We start from the raw sequence: 18,150 nt of genomic DNA on the forward strand, positions 1-18,150 counted from the left end.
AAAGAATATCGAAAATCATCAAATTTGGGGCTAAAGCTAAAAGAAATGAAAATGTGGGATAATGGAAAAGACAATGTCATTTTCTGGAGTAGCTGAGCAGTATTAAAATAGAATTAATGTTGAAAAAGAATTCACTCAAAAAGACTTGTTTCTAGTTACCTTGGCTATTAAGTAAGAAAAATACACAACTGAATTAAAAAGCTGGAGCTGTGTCTCATTTAGGAAAATTGCTCATTTTATATTACTTTTAGTTGTTGGAAAAAGAAAAGGTTTAACTTAGAATTAGAATCCAAACGGTCAAAGTCATGATCTGTACCTTTATGAACCTTGAGTCAAATAATGTGTAGATTATTGAAAAAGACACAGCTTTGTGGAGGTTCAATAAATATAAAATATAAAATAATGATATTTGGGGGAAAAGAAGGAGCATGGTATGCTATTGGCAACCTGCTTTTTTTTTTTTTAATTGAAGTATAGTTGATTTACAATGTGTTAGTTTCAGGTGTACGGCAAAATGATTCAGTTATATATATATATTCTTTTTCAGATTCTTTTCCATTATAGGTTAGGCAACATGCTGATTTAAATCAACCTTTTTGAGAAAGGTTTAGTAACACAGACAAAATGCCACAGTTTTCACTTCTTAATGAGACATTTAAAAACAAAAACATTCTAAAATCTTATTTACATTCTATTTTTAAAAAATATCCTGATCAAATATTTATAAATATTAATATATACTATTTTCTTAGATATATTACTTTCCACAATAAAATATTTTAATTCAATTTAACAAACATTCATTGGGTAACTAGTACCATATTTCAAGGTACTACATAAGAGACGGTGACAAATATAATCTGAAGGGAAAGCAAAATCTACTTAAATAAAATTAAAAGAAATCATTTTGGACACAGAAGGTGAAGATACTGAAGAAGGTGACTAGGATTTTATTTTTTTACTGAAGGGAAGGTTCATACTTAAATAATGAAAAAATGTATTTAATCATCCAAATAATTTAAATTTGTGATTCAGAATACCTTTTGTGTATCTGAAACAATCTGGACTGCTAAATAATTCCATTAACTTCTAAAATAAAACTACAAACACAGAATAGCTATGTCAAGTGTTAAGAATATCTGACTTACCGTGCAGGACCAGAGGGCTCATCTCTTGCCGAACTTAATACAGTTTTGATTATAAGTTCCTAAAATGAAGGAGAAATATTAGCAATGACTAAGATTTTTCATTCATTTATTTAACAAATATTTATTAAACAGCCACCACGGACCCAGGCACTGTGTCAGGCGCTAGGGATACAATAGCAAAATAAAACAGACATTTTTCGTTCCCATGTACATACTTTTAGTATATTCCAATGTTATTCATAAAATTAGCTAAATAAATAAAACAATGGTATGGTCTGAATGTTTGTGCCTTCCCCCCAAATTCGTACGTTGCAATCCTAACCCCTGAAGATGATGGTATTAGGAGGTACTTAGGTCATGAGAGTGGGGCCTTTATGAATGGGATTAATGCTCTTATAAATAAGAGACTCCCACAGAGTTCCCTAAGCACTTTCTACTCTGTGAGGACACAGCAAGAAGGCACCGGCTATGAACCAGGAAGAGGGCCTTCACCAGAATGTGATTATGCTAGAGCCTTGATTTTGGACTTAGCCTCCAGAACTGTGAGAAATAAATTTCTGTCACTTACAAGCTACCCAGTCTGTAGTATTTTGTTATAGCAGACAAATGATTTTTGAAATTTATCACCAAATGTATATGTTCAAAAACTTTTTCCTGATTAGAAGAGTAATAAAATGCTCACTATAAAGATAACTAAAGCAGATTTAATAGCTCAAAGGTATGAACAAAACTTTTCACAACTTTGAGAATTATCATTTAAAAGAAAGCTTCCTCTTCTTATGTGTGAGTTTTGGGATAAGTGCTAGTTAATAGTTAATATGGTTTTTTAAAATCAATTATTCACTCATTAAGGATTTATCAGCTATCTAGATTGTAAGCTCCTTAGAGGAGTAACCTTCTACTTATCTTTGTGAATTTAGCACCTAACCCAATGGCTAGCAATTAATAGATACTTGGAAGCTACCTATCGTTTAAGCCCAAGAACTTTCTATGTAATAGTGTTATTTTGGGTTTTTTAAAAAATCACTTCAGCCATTACTGCCTATACAATGGCCAGCAAAGGACAAGGCCACTCTGATCATACAAATCACATATAGTAGGCTAGGCTAAGCCCAAACAAACTCAAAACAGCCTAAGCAAACTGAAACTCTTACCTATCTTTGACCTTCAGGATCTTCTGAAAATAGAAGAAACCAAAGCCATTACATCCCTGAAGACCAAAGGTCAATTTCTATAGTTTTGATTAAATATCACTATAAATTTGCATCGGCCCCTACAATTTTATGTTTAAGTGAAGTTCACTTGTTTAACAAATGTTTTTGGAGCATATTCTACATGCCAAGCAATGTGTTAAGCTCTGAGGATATAGCAGTAACTAAGACCTTGTGGTACTTATTTGTCTAAAAAGTATAAATCAGACACTGAAAAATAATTACAAGTGTAATTATCACAAATGTTGCACAGAGAAATACAGGTGGTATGGAAAGTATATGCAAAACTACTGACAAAAATTTGATTTAAAACATTTCTTTCAGAGAAAGCACAAGTTTAAAAAAAATCATCAGCATGACTTCTGAGGAGATAGAATGCCCCTCTCTCGTCCCTTCTTTATTCTCTTTTCCCTTCTAATTCTAGGGCCAATTCAGGTCAAACAGAGACCATCTGGCAATTACTATAACAAGCACAACTTCTTAGGACTGTTATACCTGTGGGAATTTATAATACATGGGCATTCAGCTAGAGACAGGTCTTGACTTAGTGACGGAATTATTCACTACCAGGCACATTGCTGGGTCCAGAGCACTAAGTGCCTTTATCCTAACTAGGAGACCTGATCACACCACTCCCCTCTATCTTGGTCTAAGAATTACTGAGTCCAGAGGACTAAGGATTCTGATCATGTCACACCTTCCCCTTCAAACAGAGGCTGACCTCTACAGAGGTACAAAACAACTTTTCACCAATTTTTTTTACTTGAAATTTTTAAAAAGGCTTGTAAACAACAATTAGGGTATGTCTACTCCTAATCAGACACTATCTTTTTTTTTTCTTTTTTTTTAAAGATTTACTATCCGGGTAAGCAATTGTATAGACAGCTCAATTTTGCACCATCTTACTCAAGCCTGTTAATGCTTCAGGTACATGGGATCTCCACCCCAATTCCACAGTTTCCTATAGCAGAATAGAATATTCCATTACATTGTTTGATTCATCACCTTGGAAAACTGTGAGAAGGAGACAGTCAAATATGCAGGTCGAGTGCCATCTCAATCTTAGAAGCCTTACATTAGCAGCATAGTATATGGCTCATGGGATTTCAATAAATGTTCAGTGAGTGAATGAATGAATTCTAAGATAATGACATGTGACTGGGTTCAATAATGAGAAAATGTTTCCAAAGTAATAGTTATAAAAAAAGGTTATGCTCCTAATGGACATTCCAGCCTTTGTGTCTGAGGGGTACACCTGGCTAAAGTTCTTTAACAATTGTGTGGATTTCAAGAGGAAAATGAAGAACACAAATTTTATTGAATATACTGTTATGATTATAAAGTCATTTAAACACTAAAAATTAGCACCTAATTTCTTACCTTAACATCTGTAAATTGAGACACAGCAATATCAGGAATGTTGGGATGGAGAGCAGGCAGTTCACAATATAAGTTGGGAAAGCAAACCAGAGATCCAAGAAGAACTTGTGCTTCCACTCTTGGTGCCTATGTATCAGATTTTAAAAATCTTTAATTATCAGAAAAATTACTTTATTACCTAACCAGATTACACAGGGAAGTCAGAGTACAAGCAAAATTCAAAGAGAAAGGGGAACACAAAAAGATTAGGTTTTCATCTATACTTTCCACTAAAACTACTGTTATTCTCAATAAATGCAATGAACAAGTAGTAGAGCTTTCTTTAAGAGCAGCTAATAAGCAGAAATGTGGGTACAGCCACTGAGTATGTAGACAGGAATACAGTTTTAGCTAACAGCATAAAATTACCCTGATTTTGAGGAAAAACATAAATACTTTCATTCTAAATGCAACTCACACATTAGTAACATATTGTTCTAATGAGAAGACTCATGATCTCTAGATTATATCCGTTACTATCTAAGGATGAATAAAGTAACTAAGGATGAAAATGGTCAATATATCTTCAAGACACAGGCATTAGTCTAGATGTGTTTTATGATACTATGCACATGATAAAAACACTACCTATACTACTTACTAAAAACAAAATTAGAAATTATGCTTGGACTGCAGATGAAGGTAACTTTTCATCTTTTTTCCTTAGCTGTATTAAGCCATTTCTGAAGTATCAGCACTGAACATTTCATTTTTCTTCTGCCTTCTTGCATGCCCACCTAACATCAACATCCACCTACTGATAAATTGCTTTGTTTACCAAAATACCTACAAATTGATTTATATGTTTAATAACACCTAACAAAAATGCTAAAACCAACCTATTAGAAATATAAAACTTCTTCTATTTACATAAAACAAGAACCTATCTCCAAAGGATTTCCTTGTTAATAAATGTTATAACAGAGGTGATATATGATTTTCAACAAAACAACTCATTTCCATATTAAAAAAATAATCTAGATTTACAGATACAAGGCCAGCAGCATAATGGGGCAGGGTAAGCTCACATCCACCATCCCGATTTAAAATCCATTTTACTATAAAAATGAAACTGAAAAACACCCCCAATATTTAATGATGGAGATTAGCTAAGGGTTTTTCTTTAAAGTTGGATAAAAAAACTGGGAATATTCATTCAGGTATGTGGGGCATAATGGGAGGCAGAACTGGAATGGAACTGTAATTAAGAAAGGCAAAACCTAATCAAATTACTTTGAAATCTGCCTGGGGGCAGGGGGATTAACAAAAGGAAGATGATATGTGTGGGATCTAAAATGAAACTCCAAAGAGCAAGATTTAGACTGTGTATCTCCAACACCGTCCAGAGGAAAAGACTGCCCATAACCTTACAGTGGAGATGTGTCAGGTTTAATTATTGTAATGATTTGGCTTCCTATGCAGCCTTTCTCAATAGGTGTTCCTCATAAGAACCACAGAAAACAGAAAACAACTGTTTTTAAAATTTTCCCAAGGATGTTACATAAGTAGTATCCTTCTAGATAGGAGGAAGGTTTAGTCACATAAAATGGATGCCTGGGCTTCCCTGGTGGCGCAGTGGTTGAGAATCTGCCTGCCAATGCAGGGGACACGGGTTCGAGCCCTGGTCTGGGAAGATCCCACGTGCCGCGGAGCAACTGGGCCCGTGAGCCACAGCTACTGAGCCTGCGCGTCTGGAGCTTGTGCTCCGCAACAAGAGAGGCTGCGACAGTGAGAGGCCCGCACACCGCGATGAAGAGTGGCCCCCGCTCGCCGCAACTAGAGGAAGACTTTGCGCAGAAATGAAGACCCAACACGGCCAAAAAAACCAATAATAAATAAATAAATTTAAAATGGATGCCTAAGGACATCAGGGCTGTAGGAAATGTGCCGACTACTCATCTGGAATAATCAGCCAACTGAACAGTTATAGTTTTCATAGTAAATGCATAAAAAAATGGCATTGGTTTATGCATCAGGCTCCTCTGAGTTCTATCAGCTTTTGCCAATATCCAAGAGATTGATAATCTGTGTACTCTGTTAATACTACAATAGCCTCGTAACTTGTTTACCATCTTTAGTTTGTCTTCCATTTAATCTATTCTCAGTTTAATACACTTATTTAACATTAGCAAAGCACAGATTTAATCATCTCTCTCCCTACTCTAAAAAATTCAACTGTTTATCTAATATAAAATACAGCATTATAATCTGATCCCTGGCATTAACAGACCCTCCAAGATATAGTCTAAAGCAGTGCTTCTCAATCTTTACTGTCCATACCAATTATTTGGGATATAGTTAACATGTATATTCTGTTTCAGTAGGTCTGGGATGAGGTCTGAGATTCTGCATGCCAAATGTTTCCGGTGTGCAGACCACATTTTGGGTAGCTGGGATCTAAAGTACCTTTCTGTTCTTTGAATCTACTACTCTCTAGTGAGACTAACTGGCTTGTAAACAAAATGAATTATTTGTCATTCCTAGGACACAGCTTACTCATGCCTGTTTCCCTATGCCTGGAATACCTTCCCCCTTCTCCATTCTCACTCATAAAAATACTACTAATCTTTCACGGACCTACTCAAATATCTTTTCCATGGAACCTCCTGATATCCCTTTAAAAAAAAAGATCTCTCCTCTGTCTTAATTACCAAATAAATTTATTTTGTTTAACAAACACTTAAATTGCACATACAATGTGTCATATAATGTTCCAACCATGTTACAAATATTAACTCAAATCCCCATAAAATAACCAGATGGTTACCTCCATTTTATAGATGAAGAAACTTAGACACAGAGAAATCAAGTAACTTGCACAAGGTCTCACCTCCAATTAAGTGGCAGAGCTGGGATTTGAACCCATGCTTTTAACCACTATGCTAAGCTCCTCCTACTGGTACCTCTTTGTTGTCCTACATTCTATAGTTGTTAATATATTTTTCTATCTTCCCAGCAGCAGACTATATGTTCCCTGAGTACAACGTGTATCTCATTTATTCTATATCCTTCTATATTCCACCCAAAGGAACACTTTGTACACAAGGGGAAACAAAAGTTTAATAACCACAAAAGGGCTTAGCACCATGTTGAACACATACTAAGTGCTGAATATATATTTACAGATTCAATTAGTAAATACCTATAACCATGATGCTGTGCCAGGCCCTGAAGATACCAAGATAAGTAAGACATGATCACTGTTCTCCAGGAACTAAGGAAACAGGGTTAATAACTAGCTATAAATATGGGTTGTTCTCTTATTTGCACATTTCCTCTAGGTGACTGTATCCAGTTTCATGGCTTTCAATAGCATCTGTAAGCTAACGTCTCCCAGCTTTACATTTTTGGTCCAGACATCTCCTTTGAGGTCCTGACTCGTACATACAGTGGCCCTTCTGACATCTCATGGGTGTCTAACAGGCAGCTTCCTATGCCCCAAATAGAACTCCTTTTCATTCAATGTTGGTCTTTTGCAGCTTATAAATGAAATAACATATGTTAAACTGCTTTGCAAGTTATAAAGCACTAGTCAAGTATGACTGATTTTTCTTTCCCAAATACTTTTAGTTTCTCCCAGTAGACATTCAGTTATTTCTCATTTATACTTTGTTCCAGGGTGATCTTTCTAAAATACAAACGTGATCATGTCACTCTGCTTAAAATCTTTCAACAGCTACTCATTCTTTGCTTAGGATGAAATCTAGCCTCTTGAGCACTATAAACAGAGTTACTGCCTTCCTCCTTAGTTCACTTCTGCCACTTATATCTGACCATGTTCCAGTTATACTAAGTTACCTGGCATTGTCTCACAGCTCCAAACTGTATGAAAAATCCTCACATGCTGTTTTAGAGTTTACTCCTAGAGCATATTTCTGGGTTACCTCACCTATATTTCTTTCTTCTCTTTTGCTATAGCTCATTGCCCATTTTCAAAATTTTCTTCCCTCCCTGTTTGTTTCCTTAGATTTCCTCAATTTTAAATTGTTTTGCTTATCAGATTTAACCCATTTTTGTAGCTCCTGGATCAATTTATCAAATAATTTTAGTACTTTCTTACACTTCAGAATTGTTTACTTTTTTTTTAAAGTGGGAGAGACAATCAATTCTAATTAAATTACATAACTTCCTGAACATCAGTTTGTTATATTTTATCAACAATGGCTCTTCCTTTGTTGCTCTGTTAGCTGAATCTTGGTTAACCACAGTTTGTTATATTATGAAGACAGGAAATGAAAACTTACATTGAGAAAAGCTGAAGAAGCCACTCTACCAGCTGCTACAATAAAATCCATAATAAGCATTGTGGCACCAGGCAAACCAAGTGAAAAAAACTGAGGTGAGCAGTGCTTGATGATTGTATTGACAATATCCTTAGGAATAAAGAGAAGAGGAGAAGAAAATATCACAAATGTAATCTTGGGTATCAGCTAATCAATATCCTTAAAAATAGACAATGTATGAAATAATAAAACAGGTAGTAACTATAACTGGTTGGCTAACTGGAAAGACTAATCTTAATTCTTCCAAATAATCCATGCTTAATACTATATTTTGTCACAGGAAAGTAAACTGAAAACACTTGTTTTTTTAACTGACATCAATACAGCCTTTTTTTTTTTCACCCTAGAGAGCCAGTTAGAAGGGTCTCTACTTCGGAGGGTTAAAAATATAAGGCCCGGGCTTTCCTGGTGGCGCAGTGCTTGAGAGTCTGCCTGCCGATGCAGGGGACACGGGTTCGTGCCCCGGTCCAGGAAGATCCCACATGCTGCGGAGGGGCTGGGCCCATGAGCCATGGCCGCTGAGCCTGCGCTCTGCAGCGGGAGAGGCCACAACAGTGAGAGGCCTGCGTACCACAAAAAAAAAAAAAAAAAAAAAAAAAAGGCCAAGTGCTGTAAAACTTAATTACAGAGTAGTTCCTTCTGCCACCTATTTGCTTCCATGTGATAACTCTGATGTTGCATGACCTGTTATGTGGCAACTGGAGAAATTCTCTTTTTTAGAAAAATTGAAGTCCTTTGATAATAGACATCTAGCCTCAGAAATCCAGATGTAGGCATTTTTAAGGGAATATTCTCAACCTGGTTGTTCATTCATATTGCCTTTGGAATTTACCAGGAGGATGCAGTATAGCAGGTTGTATTACTCAATCCAATTTAAATGAAAGCTCTTTATCCAGTAATTAAGAATATCATTTTATTTGAGACATGTTTATAAGGTAGAACACAATAATTATTTCAAATTAACACAAGAAGTTTTTTCACTTTTCAGAAAGATACATTATCATCTTTTAATATTAATTTAATGCTCCTGAAATGAACTGCAAGTGAAATTTAATCATGTTATGATTACAAACATCTACACTACTTTGACCGGCAACTTCCTGTACTTTTCAGTTTTAAGGCCAGGATCAAGACCCGTGAAATAATGTTCTAGAGACATATTTATGACTATCTAATGTAATGACTATATTGATGCAAATCAATATACTTGTCACTATGGTAATACAATTTATAAAAATAAGAAAATGTGATGTGCTGACTCTTAGAGTAGTAAAAAACCTCTGACTGCTGCATGACTAGCTGAGCAAATACATAAGTCCCAATTGCCAGTTATCAAGTAACAATTACAAAATACCTAAGAATAAGTACATTAGGACATTAAAGGAAGATGTTGTCAGCGTAAGCAAAGGATGTTTTAATCTCTTCAAAGAGTGAACAGTTCATATAACATTAGAAGAAAGATGCACTTAATAATCAAGTCAATCTCCCAACTACAATAGCTTGTTTTGAAACTATGTTTCAGAATAAATGAGGTTATAAATGGAATAAATCTGTAAATAAATTACAATATAAGGGAATGTTTTTAATTCTACACCTTGAAAGTCAAGAGTTAAACAGAATAAAGAATCAAAGATAAACTTATAAAGCGACTTGTTGGAAAGTACATATATTTACCTGGTCAATATGAAGTAATCCACAGTGCATTATATTGTAGAAGTGTGTTAGGAAATCTCTATTTGGAGAAACATCTTGTCTTCTTTTCATTGTATTACAAATAAGTTTATAGGCGTGTAATTTACCTTGCTTATATTTATCAGTTAACATGGTTGCCTACAATTGAAAGATGCTGTTTTTAATACTCAAAACCAAATACTGTTTGTTAAATACTGAAACAACTGAATACAGCAAGCTATATATTTGTTTTCATTTATTTCTATGTTGGCCCATTTTCTTTAATGAACTAAATATCAGAATTCCTGAAATTATTTTTATCATTAAAATGATACAATGTAGGTGTGAATAACTATACACTGTTTCACTTAGGAAAATGCACCAAACATATCAAATAATACTTAAAAGAATTAGTTCTTTAGAAGTACATAGCATATTCTATAACATAAAACTGAGGTTTACATTTAAATACAATAAAAACATAATTTACTATATTCATTTTTGTTTTAGTAATAAAAATGATGCAACCTAAATAATAATTTTGCTAGACCCACTCTCCTCTATATAACCCCTAATGGCTAGTTAAAAATTAAGTGTTCTACAGGGAACTATATTCAATATCCTGTGATAAACCATAATGGAAAAGAACATGAAGAAGTATGTATATATATATGTATAACTGAATCGCTTTGCTTGCTGTAGAGTAGAAATTAACACAACACTGTAAATCAACTATACTTCAATAAATTTTAACAAAAGCAAAAAAACACAAAACACACAAAAAACAAAACTAAGTGCTCTAGAAGACTACACAATAGTCTTCGCTCTCTACTGTTTGAGACTGACCACATACTTATTTACTAAATGAAACTTTTTAATTAATATTTTATATATTAAGCTTACCTTGAAAAGCCAAGGTGTAAGAATTCTCAGTGGAGGAATTAAAACCGGTGGAGAAGGGGAGGTCAGGTTATCAGTTGAAATGCCGAGGTTATCTCTAATCTGTAATTTTCAAATAAAATGCAACAAACCTATGAAAAGTGTTCTCTTTCCCAGTTTGTTTTACCTTAAACTTGAGATCTAGTTCCTACCACTAACAATATATTTAAACATGGTTAAGGCATCAGTTCGTAGTGCGGGGGTAGATGTTATCTAAGGCTTTTTCTGTACTTCTTAATACTTTATTTTTCTTTCGTTCTCCCTTTTTATCTTTTTCTTTTTTACCTTAGCTAGATTCTGCCAAAGTTCACAGAGGTAATCAAAAACTTGAGCATGTATTTCAGGATCCATAATAGCGTTGACATCTCCCAAAATACCTAGCATTCTTCGCCACATTACAGTAGCAACATCAGCATGCCATCCTGTGAGAGTGCCCCCTGCCATCACACTACAGCATTCAGATGGAAATTCACTGATTTCTATAGAAAAAAATAATTCACTGGTGTCAGTAATTTTTCTAGAGAATTGATCACAAAAACACATAGGAGTCAAATTAATAATCTTAAGTATCTACAAAAGTGAATAAAAGAAATGTTAAGATGCATCAGTGTTATTTTTTCCTGGTAAGGTCAAAACCTCGCTAGTTCATAATTCCTTATTTTGACAATAATTACTTATGCAATAGGGCATCTATCTAGATTTACCTAAGGAGAAAATGATGGCAGATACTAGATGGAGAAATTTACGTTTGACATAAAGATCGTATTTATAAGTACATACTCTCTATTTAAACTAATAGCTACTTCAAGTTCCATCATCAAATTAACAGAAAATCTCAGGCTGAAGGCAGATCCTGTAGGGTCTTCCTAAGCTTATTTCTTTGTAATTAAACCTTCCGAAGAAATATATTTCTGTATTTCACAATTAAGTCAGGGCTAGCATTAAAAGGGATATCACAATGGCATGAAAAAAATAATTTAAATATAATCTAAAATTTCCATAATTACATTTCTTTTGTTTATTAATATTGGCATGATTCTATATAAGACATATAGGTAACCTAGGGTCTTAGTCTCATTTCTGTCACTAATTATGTGATATTGTACAAATTATTTAATAACCTCCCTGAAGCTACAGCTCCTCATCTGTAAAATAGATGTTTTAGGTAGGTATCATTATAGATCTCCTCCAGCTTAAAAAAAAAAAAAAAAAAGCCATCATTCTATGCAATGTATATAATGGAAAAGGCAAAATCATTAGAAAGTCAGTAAAGACTTTTTCCTGCTTGATAATATGTCAGTGTACTGATAATTTACAAAGTCATACACAGTATATGTATATCCTTTACTCTTAATGTTTAACATTTTTCTCTGCATGTAAAGTGTACAATAACTGAGTATATTATTAAAAAGTTACTGGACAGTCTTTCACAATAATAAAAACAGGTTTCTGGTGTAAATTCACTAAAATAAAATTTTAAAAAAACACTACAGGGTTAACCATCACTGTTAACATCTCCCTATTCTACAGAACCTTCATAATATAGTGATAACTCAACTGATTGGTAACTATGAAGGATATTATTGGAACAACTGAGGATAACTGAATATAGACTAAAATTGCAATGCTGTATCAATGTTAAATATCCTGAACGTGGCCCTTATATTATGGTTATGCAGGAAATGTATACTTATTCTTAGGACATACTTGCTCAAGTGTTTAGGTGTAAAGGGTCTGATACTTGCAATTCACTCTTAAATGGCTCAGAAAAAAAAAAAGGGTGGGTACGGTGGGGTTGTTTTAATGGGTGTGTGTGTGTGTGTGTGTGTGTGTGTGTGTGTGTGTGTGTGTGTGTGTGTGTGTGTGTGTGTGTGGGGAGAGAGAGAGAAAGATAAAGTGGTAAAATATTAACAACTGGTGAATTTATCTGAAGGATTTATGGGTATTCATTTTACTAGTCTTGCAACTTTTCCATGAGTCTGAAATTTTTTCCAAATGTTGGGGGAAAAGCTGAAAATAAAAACCAAAAACCCAAAAAACTGCAGGCCAAGAGGAGGAAAGAAAAAGTCAGAAATAATCTACAAACCAGAAAATCAGGGCTGTGTAATTACAAGGTAATTGCATATTAAGAGAATGAGGGCTTCCCTGGTGGCGCAGTGGTTGAGAGTCCGCCTGCTGATGCAGGGGACATGGGTCTGTGCCCCGGTCCGGGAAGATCCCACATGCCGCGGAGCGGCTGGGCCCGTGAGCCATGGCTGCTGAGCCTGCGCGTCCGGAGCCTGTGCTCCGCAGCGGGAGAGGCCACAACAGTGAGAGGCCCGTGTACCACAAAAAAAACAAACAAACAAACAAAAAAGAGAATGAGTACCTTAAAAGGGGGGGGCCAGGGGGGCAGAAGTCACATGGTTTTAAATTTCTTCCTTTGGCCAGAGAGTAAATGTGCTTCATTACCAATGAAAACTAGTATTTTACATTATTCATTACAAATATCTTATCAACTGTGTCCTTGACCAAATTTTCTGGCATATTTGCAAAATGACTTTTTATCCTGATGCTTGTTACATGATGTAGGATTTAACAAAAATAACTTTTTATTAACTTGCAGTTTCTAAGGTTTCCTAGTCACTTTTAAACATTTACTTAAATATAAAAATACTTCATTTGGACTGCCTACTTTGATTCAGCAGGTTCTTCAGATAAAATATTAAGAATAACGATGCCAAACTATGTATTTCCTGCTTTAGGAAATGGTAACGTAAATGATAATATAACATACAAAAATAATGTAACCACTAATACCAGGACCATAATCAACTATAATAAAATATCAAATAACAAAAATCAGAATGCAAATATCTTTAAGGGCAAGAAAAAAAATGTTATACTAATTAATTTCCCAAAGACAGAAAAGTCCAAAAGACTTATAATAATATTTACATAACATATATAAAATAACCAAAGTTAAGATGCCTTATTTAAGATCTCCTGACACTAATGCCCTGAAAGGAAAGAATGGCAAAGATCTAATTTCCAAATATTGCCTAGGTCATCTGGCGTCTGTAGGACAGAGTGGTGGAGCTTCTCATCGAGCTGTAGATCCTTCTGTTCCATGTGATCTATATTCAGTGTGGAAGGAGAAGGTGTCTGTGACCTGGATCCCAGAGCTGAATGGACTGGAGAGGCACTTTCTGAACCTGTAAATATAATTTCATAAAATTACCACAAAGAATATATTCAATACCCTCTACCTAAGATGTAATGCTTAAAAGCCCAATAAAACACAAATTGAAAACATCAAAAGATAAATCAGGTTATAAACTGGCCAAAGAGGTCAATAAAATCATAATACTGTACAAGATTTCATATCTAGCAGTCTCATTCCATGTCTACTATGGGACTAGTGTGGAATGAGAACTGGACATACCAATTAATAGGGGCCATCAGTGAGAGCAAGAATGCCTACTTCCATTCCTGGTCCAGCTACAGAAACTCTGGTACCCACTGCTACTTTATTTCACTTACTTCCGGCTTGAGGCAATTCAAGAGAAGAGAAACTTGCCCATTGCTATATGCCACTAACATTGCTAGCCTTGACATCTTTCACTTAAAAGCATATTTTTGAGAGTCAGCTATGGTTTTGCATATATTAGCATTTAATTCCTTTTTTATTGCTGAGTACTATTTCAATGAATACTGGATGGATGAATACATTACAATTTGATTATTTATTCACTGGTTAATGGATATTTGGACTATTTTCAATTTAGCTACTGTGAATAATGCTGTTATGAACTTTCACATACAAATGTCTGAAGTAAATACGTAGGAATGGTCATATGGTAAATGTATGTTTAATTTTAAAAGATACTGCCGTATTTTTGCAGAGTGGCCCTACCATTTTGCATTCCCATTATAATAATGTAATGTATGATATTTCCAGCTGCTCCACACTCTCTTCAATACTGGTATTGTGTTTTTAACTTGAGCTGATTTATTATGTGTATAGTGGTACCTCATGGATTATTTATATTCCCTCATTACTAGTAATGCTGAGTATCTTTTCATCCAAATTTTCATCTAAATTTATGTTTAAGGACAACTACAGTAAAAGGTGTTTATTGTAAAATAAGAATTCTTCTTTGAGTAGTAACTTAAATTCTGTAACGATCAGACTGTGGATCCAACCAAACTGGCTCCCATCTTCCACTCAGCCCTCATTCTGCAACGTGCAGGCTAAAGTTCTTACTTATCCTCTGGTAGAAAAGATGTGGAATAGAAGAATGTGAAAACATAGGGTGGGTTCCTGTGAGTATTTCACTGGCCAAATTTCATCAGTTTGATTTGGCTGAAGAAATGTGCCTAATTCAGACATGCAGACATCACTGCTCCAGTCTTTCAAGTTCCAGCCAACCACAGGATGCAAAAACCACCCTACTGATATTTCATCCATCATCCATCAAAGGGGTGTCAAACTGCAGTAGGAACCAGAGTGAATCTGGATAATACAGTGGAACTCTTGAAGTATGGGCCACAGGCTGCTCAGGCTCCCTCTGGTCACGGTACTGCTCTTGGAATAATGTGACCCTGCCTTTCATGACTCAATTTCTTGGACCCTACTTTTCATATTATTGTCAGGTTGGACCACACACAAAAAGTTGCTGAAAAGCATAATTTACTTATTAATTTACTATATAAATACAGAATATTAGTATACTGAGAAACAGACCTTATTTTAGGCAGTGTGCTTTATGTTTGCAATAATAAATAGTTTAACCAAAGAAATCTACAAAAATCTAGGCTAACTCTGAAAATCAATGAAAAAGGTAAAGTGCAGTACCTCAACTATTTTTGGTTATTTATTTAAAAATTGCTGCAGGAAATGCTCTGGTGCAAACATACACAAAATTTTGCGTACGGTATTAGGAGTTCATAGAGTTCCCTGAAGCTTATCCTTGTGGACTCCAGGTCAAAAAACTCTTATATTAATGTTTTTTTCCCTCCATTGTTACATAAAGATGAGTGAAAAAAATAATACTTAAATAGTAATAAGTAATACATAAAATCTATCAAATACAAGTCTGAAAAGGTTCTTTGGTGGCTTAAAAAAAAAAATGCACTTAAGGAATACACTCCCTTGAGTAACTTTACCAGTAACCGTTGCAACTTCAGTACAAAAAGCTTGTTGATTAAGACTGCTTGTTTCCGAATCGATGTGGAGTGTGGTTAGGCTAGCCACTTCTTGCTCTTCAGCACTCTGATAATGGCCAGAACCTGAATCCACATCAGCAGAGGATGCATTCCCAGTATCAGCTCCAAAACCAAAATCTACAGGAAGAAGAAATGCTAGTGTACAGAAGTTCCAATTACAAAACAAAAATATTTACAAAAGAGACACAGCTACTTCATCAAAATAATTAAATATGAACATTCCCTCAAAATTAATTCTATTTACATACAACTCAGGCAAGGGTAAATAATGTTAACACTTTGAAGTTTATAACTAGAAACAAATTTTTAAAGATCCTCATAGCCTCATAATGATAAAAGGACAGAGACATACAATGTATCATCACTATTCTTATCTGTGTTTTCTGATAGCTGGAAATATACTTAACTGCTTTTCAAGTTTTATAATCTATAGAAGAGAGATATATATAATAAAAATGCCAGATACGTGGTAAGCGTCATTTTTCTCTCAAATCATATTTCCAGTCCAAGATCAGAGTAGTATATAATCCATGAGGGCAAGAAACATAATTCTCCAACGCATCTCCCAGCTCTTCACAAAGTTGGTTCCCAAGATTTTGACTTTCTTCTTTTAAATTTTGGTACCCTTCACTGACTGCCAAGTGTAATACAGAATTACAGCAGAAAAGCTATGTGGTAGTAATATAGCACCAAATAATATCACTGATGTCATTTTAACATCAAGCAATTATTCAAGTAAGGTTCTGGGTACCATAGCATTGAATGTAACTGTACTGAACATGCTGAAGCACTGACCATAACTAGATAGTGGTCCCCAAATACGACTGCATGAAATAGTCCAACTCATAACCATGACTGTCCTTTATTCTAACACCAAGTCCATCCTTTTTCCTGTCTATGTGTCTGGTCTTAAAATATCATTTGTTCTATGAAAGAACAGTGTTTTTTTGTTTTTTAAATGCCTTTAGTTGGCAAAATAAAGAGGTCTCAACTTGAAGTAATTCCCTAAAAATTCTTTTGGAGTTTCACTGAAAATGAAATCAAAATACGTATACGGGAACCCCTAAGTAATGTTAGAGAGGAATATGATGGTTACGTAAACTGTCAGTCAGTCTCGAACAGAAAACAAATCAACAAAAAACTGTACTGCTCAAACAGAAAAAAGATACTTGCTGTCAAATTTTCGGCCATCATATTGGAAAGCGCTGAAAGAATCCGAATGACTATCTGAGCTGATAAGATCACTGCTCCCTGCACTGGCAGGAGAAGTCCATTCTGAGGGCACACCTGGGTCATCAATAGGGCGCATTTGGTTCTGCTTGTTCAGAATATCAGGGAGGTCTTTGGGAATTTCGAGGCTACCTGGACTACTTCCTCTTCTTGTCATAGTCTAAAAGTTCAAGAAACATTTTACCATTAAAAAAAGTTTTTTGAATTTTCATTAAGCATGTGAAAACTTTAATTTCCAAGACAATCGTCACAATAAATGTTGAAATTTAGGGCATGAAGTAGGAGTGGGGGAAACACTAACTGAAGACTCCGTGTAACTGTATGGAGCTGGGTCCTGAACTACTGTTGGTCAGGCTAAAGCAAAGACCCAAATACCATTTGGTGCTGGGCCCGAGACCCTGAAGCCTCAAAAGGATCCATGGAGTGAATATTAAGATAAGATAGTAGAAAGAGCAAAGTATTCAAATGGAAAAAAAAGAGGCAAATGGAAGAGGGAATTCCCTGGTGGTCCGCTGGTTAGGTCACTGCACTTCCACTGCAGGGGCATGGGTTTGATCCCTGGTGGGGGAACTAAGGGATCCCCGCAAGCTGTGCAGTGCAGCAAAAAAAAAAAAGAGAGAAAGAAACAAATGGAAGAGATAAGGGAAGAGAGGGAGGGAAAAATGACAGCAAGGATGTCATTCTGTAATGATTACATATAACGATTCTATAACTTTTTTCCCACTCAAGGAAAAAAACTTAAAAAAAGAAAGGAAAATGTAATGGAGCTACAGACTTTCACTAAACAGACAAGTTGAAATCTAAATGGAATATTGTCCTTTAAAGAAAGCAATTCCACATATATTTATCTTTCCTTAACAATTAAGCATCATTAGGAATAAAACTGCTTCTATTTTCATTTTGCCTTAATTCTAATACTCAAGATAAAGACAACTGTAAAATCTATTCCAAAGTTATCTGTAATGATTAAGTAACCGATGTTAGCATGCTATCAAAATGGTGTGAGTTGGGCCAGAAGACCTCCATTGTTATCTTTCCTGC

General features: G+C 35.0%; 1 protein-coding gene across 3 annotated transcripts in view; it reads right to left on the reverse strand.

Annotated features, from left to right (window-relative positions):
* RALGAPA1 (Ral GTPase activating protein catalytic subunit alpha 1) overlaps positions 1 to 18,150 on the reverse strand; it is a 178,440-nt gene that overhangs the window by 91,916 nt on the left and 68,374 nt on the right. For all 3 annotated transcript variants that reach the window (XM_007464829.1, XM_007464830.1, XM_007464828.1), the window contains 9 exons: positions 17,053 to 17,269; positions 15,820 to 15,996; positions 13,713 to 13,865; positions 10,957 to 11,150; positions 10,636 to 10,734; positions 9,736 to 9,891; positions 8,023 to 8,151; positions 3,740 to 3,865; positions 1,149 to 1,207 (listed from right to left, as the gene is read on the reverse strand). In XM_007464829.1, the coding sequence (XP_007464891.1) occupies positions 1,149 to 1,207; positions 3,740 to 3,865; positions 8,023 to 8,151; positions 9,736 to 9,891; positions 10,636 to 10,734; positions 10,957 to 11,150; positions 13,713 to 13,865; positions 15,820 to 15,996; positions 17,053 to 17,269 (1,310 nt within the window). The remainder of the gene's footprint in view (positions 1 to 1,148; positions 1,208 to 3,739; positions 3,866 to 8,022; positions 8,152 to 9,735; positions 9,892 to 10,635; positions 10,735 to 10,956; positions 11,151 to 13,712; positions 13,866 to 15,819; positions 15,997 to 17,052; positions 17,270 to 18,150) is intronic.

The sequence above is a fragment of the Lipotes vexillifer genome, unplaced genomic scaffold (assembly GCF_000442215.2).
Source record: "Lipotes vexillifer unplaced genomic scaffold, Lipotes_vexillifer_v1.1 scaffold324, whole genome shotgun sequence".
Lineage (NCBI taxonomy): Eukaryota > Metazoa > Chordata > Mammalia > Artiodactyla > Lipotidae > Lipotes > Lipotes vexillifer.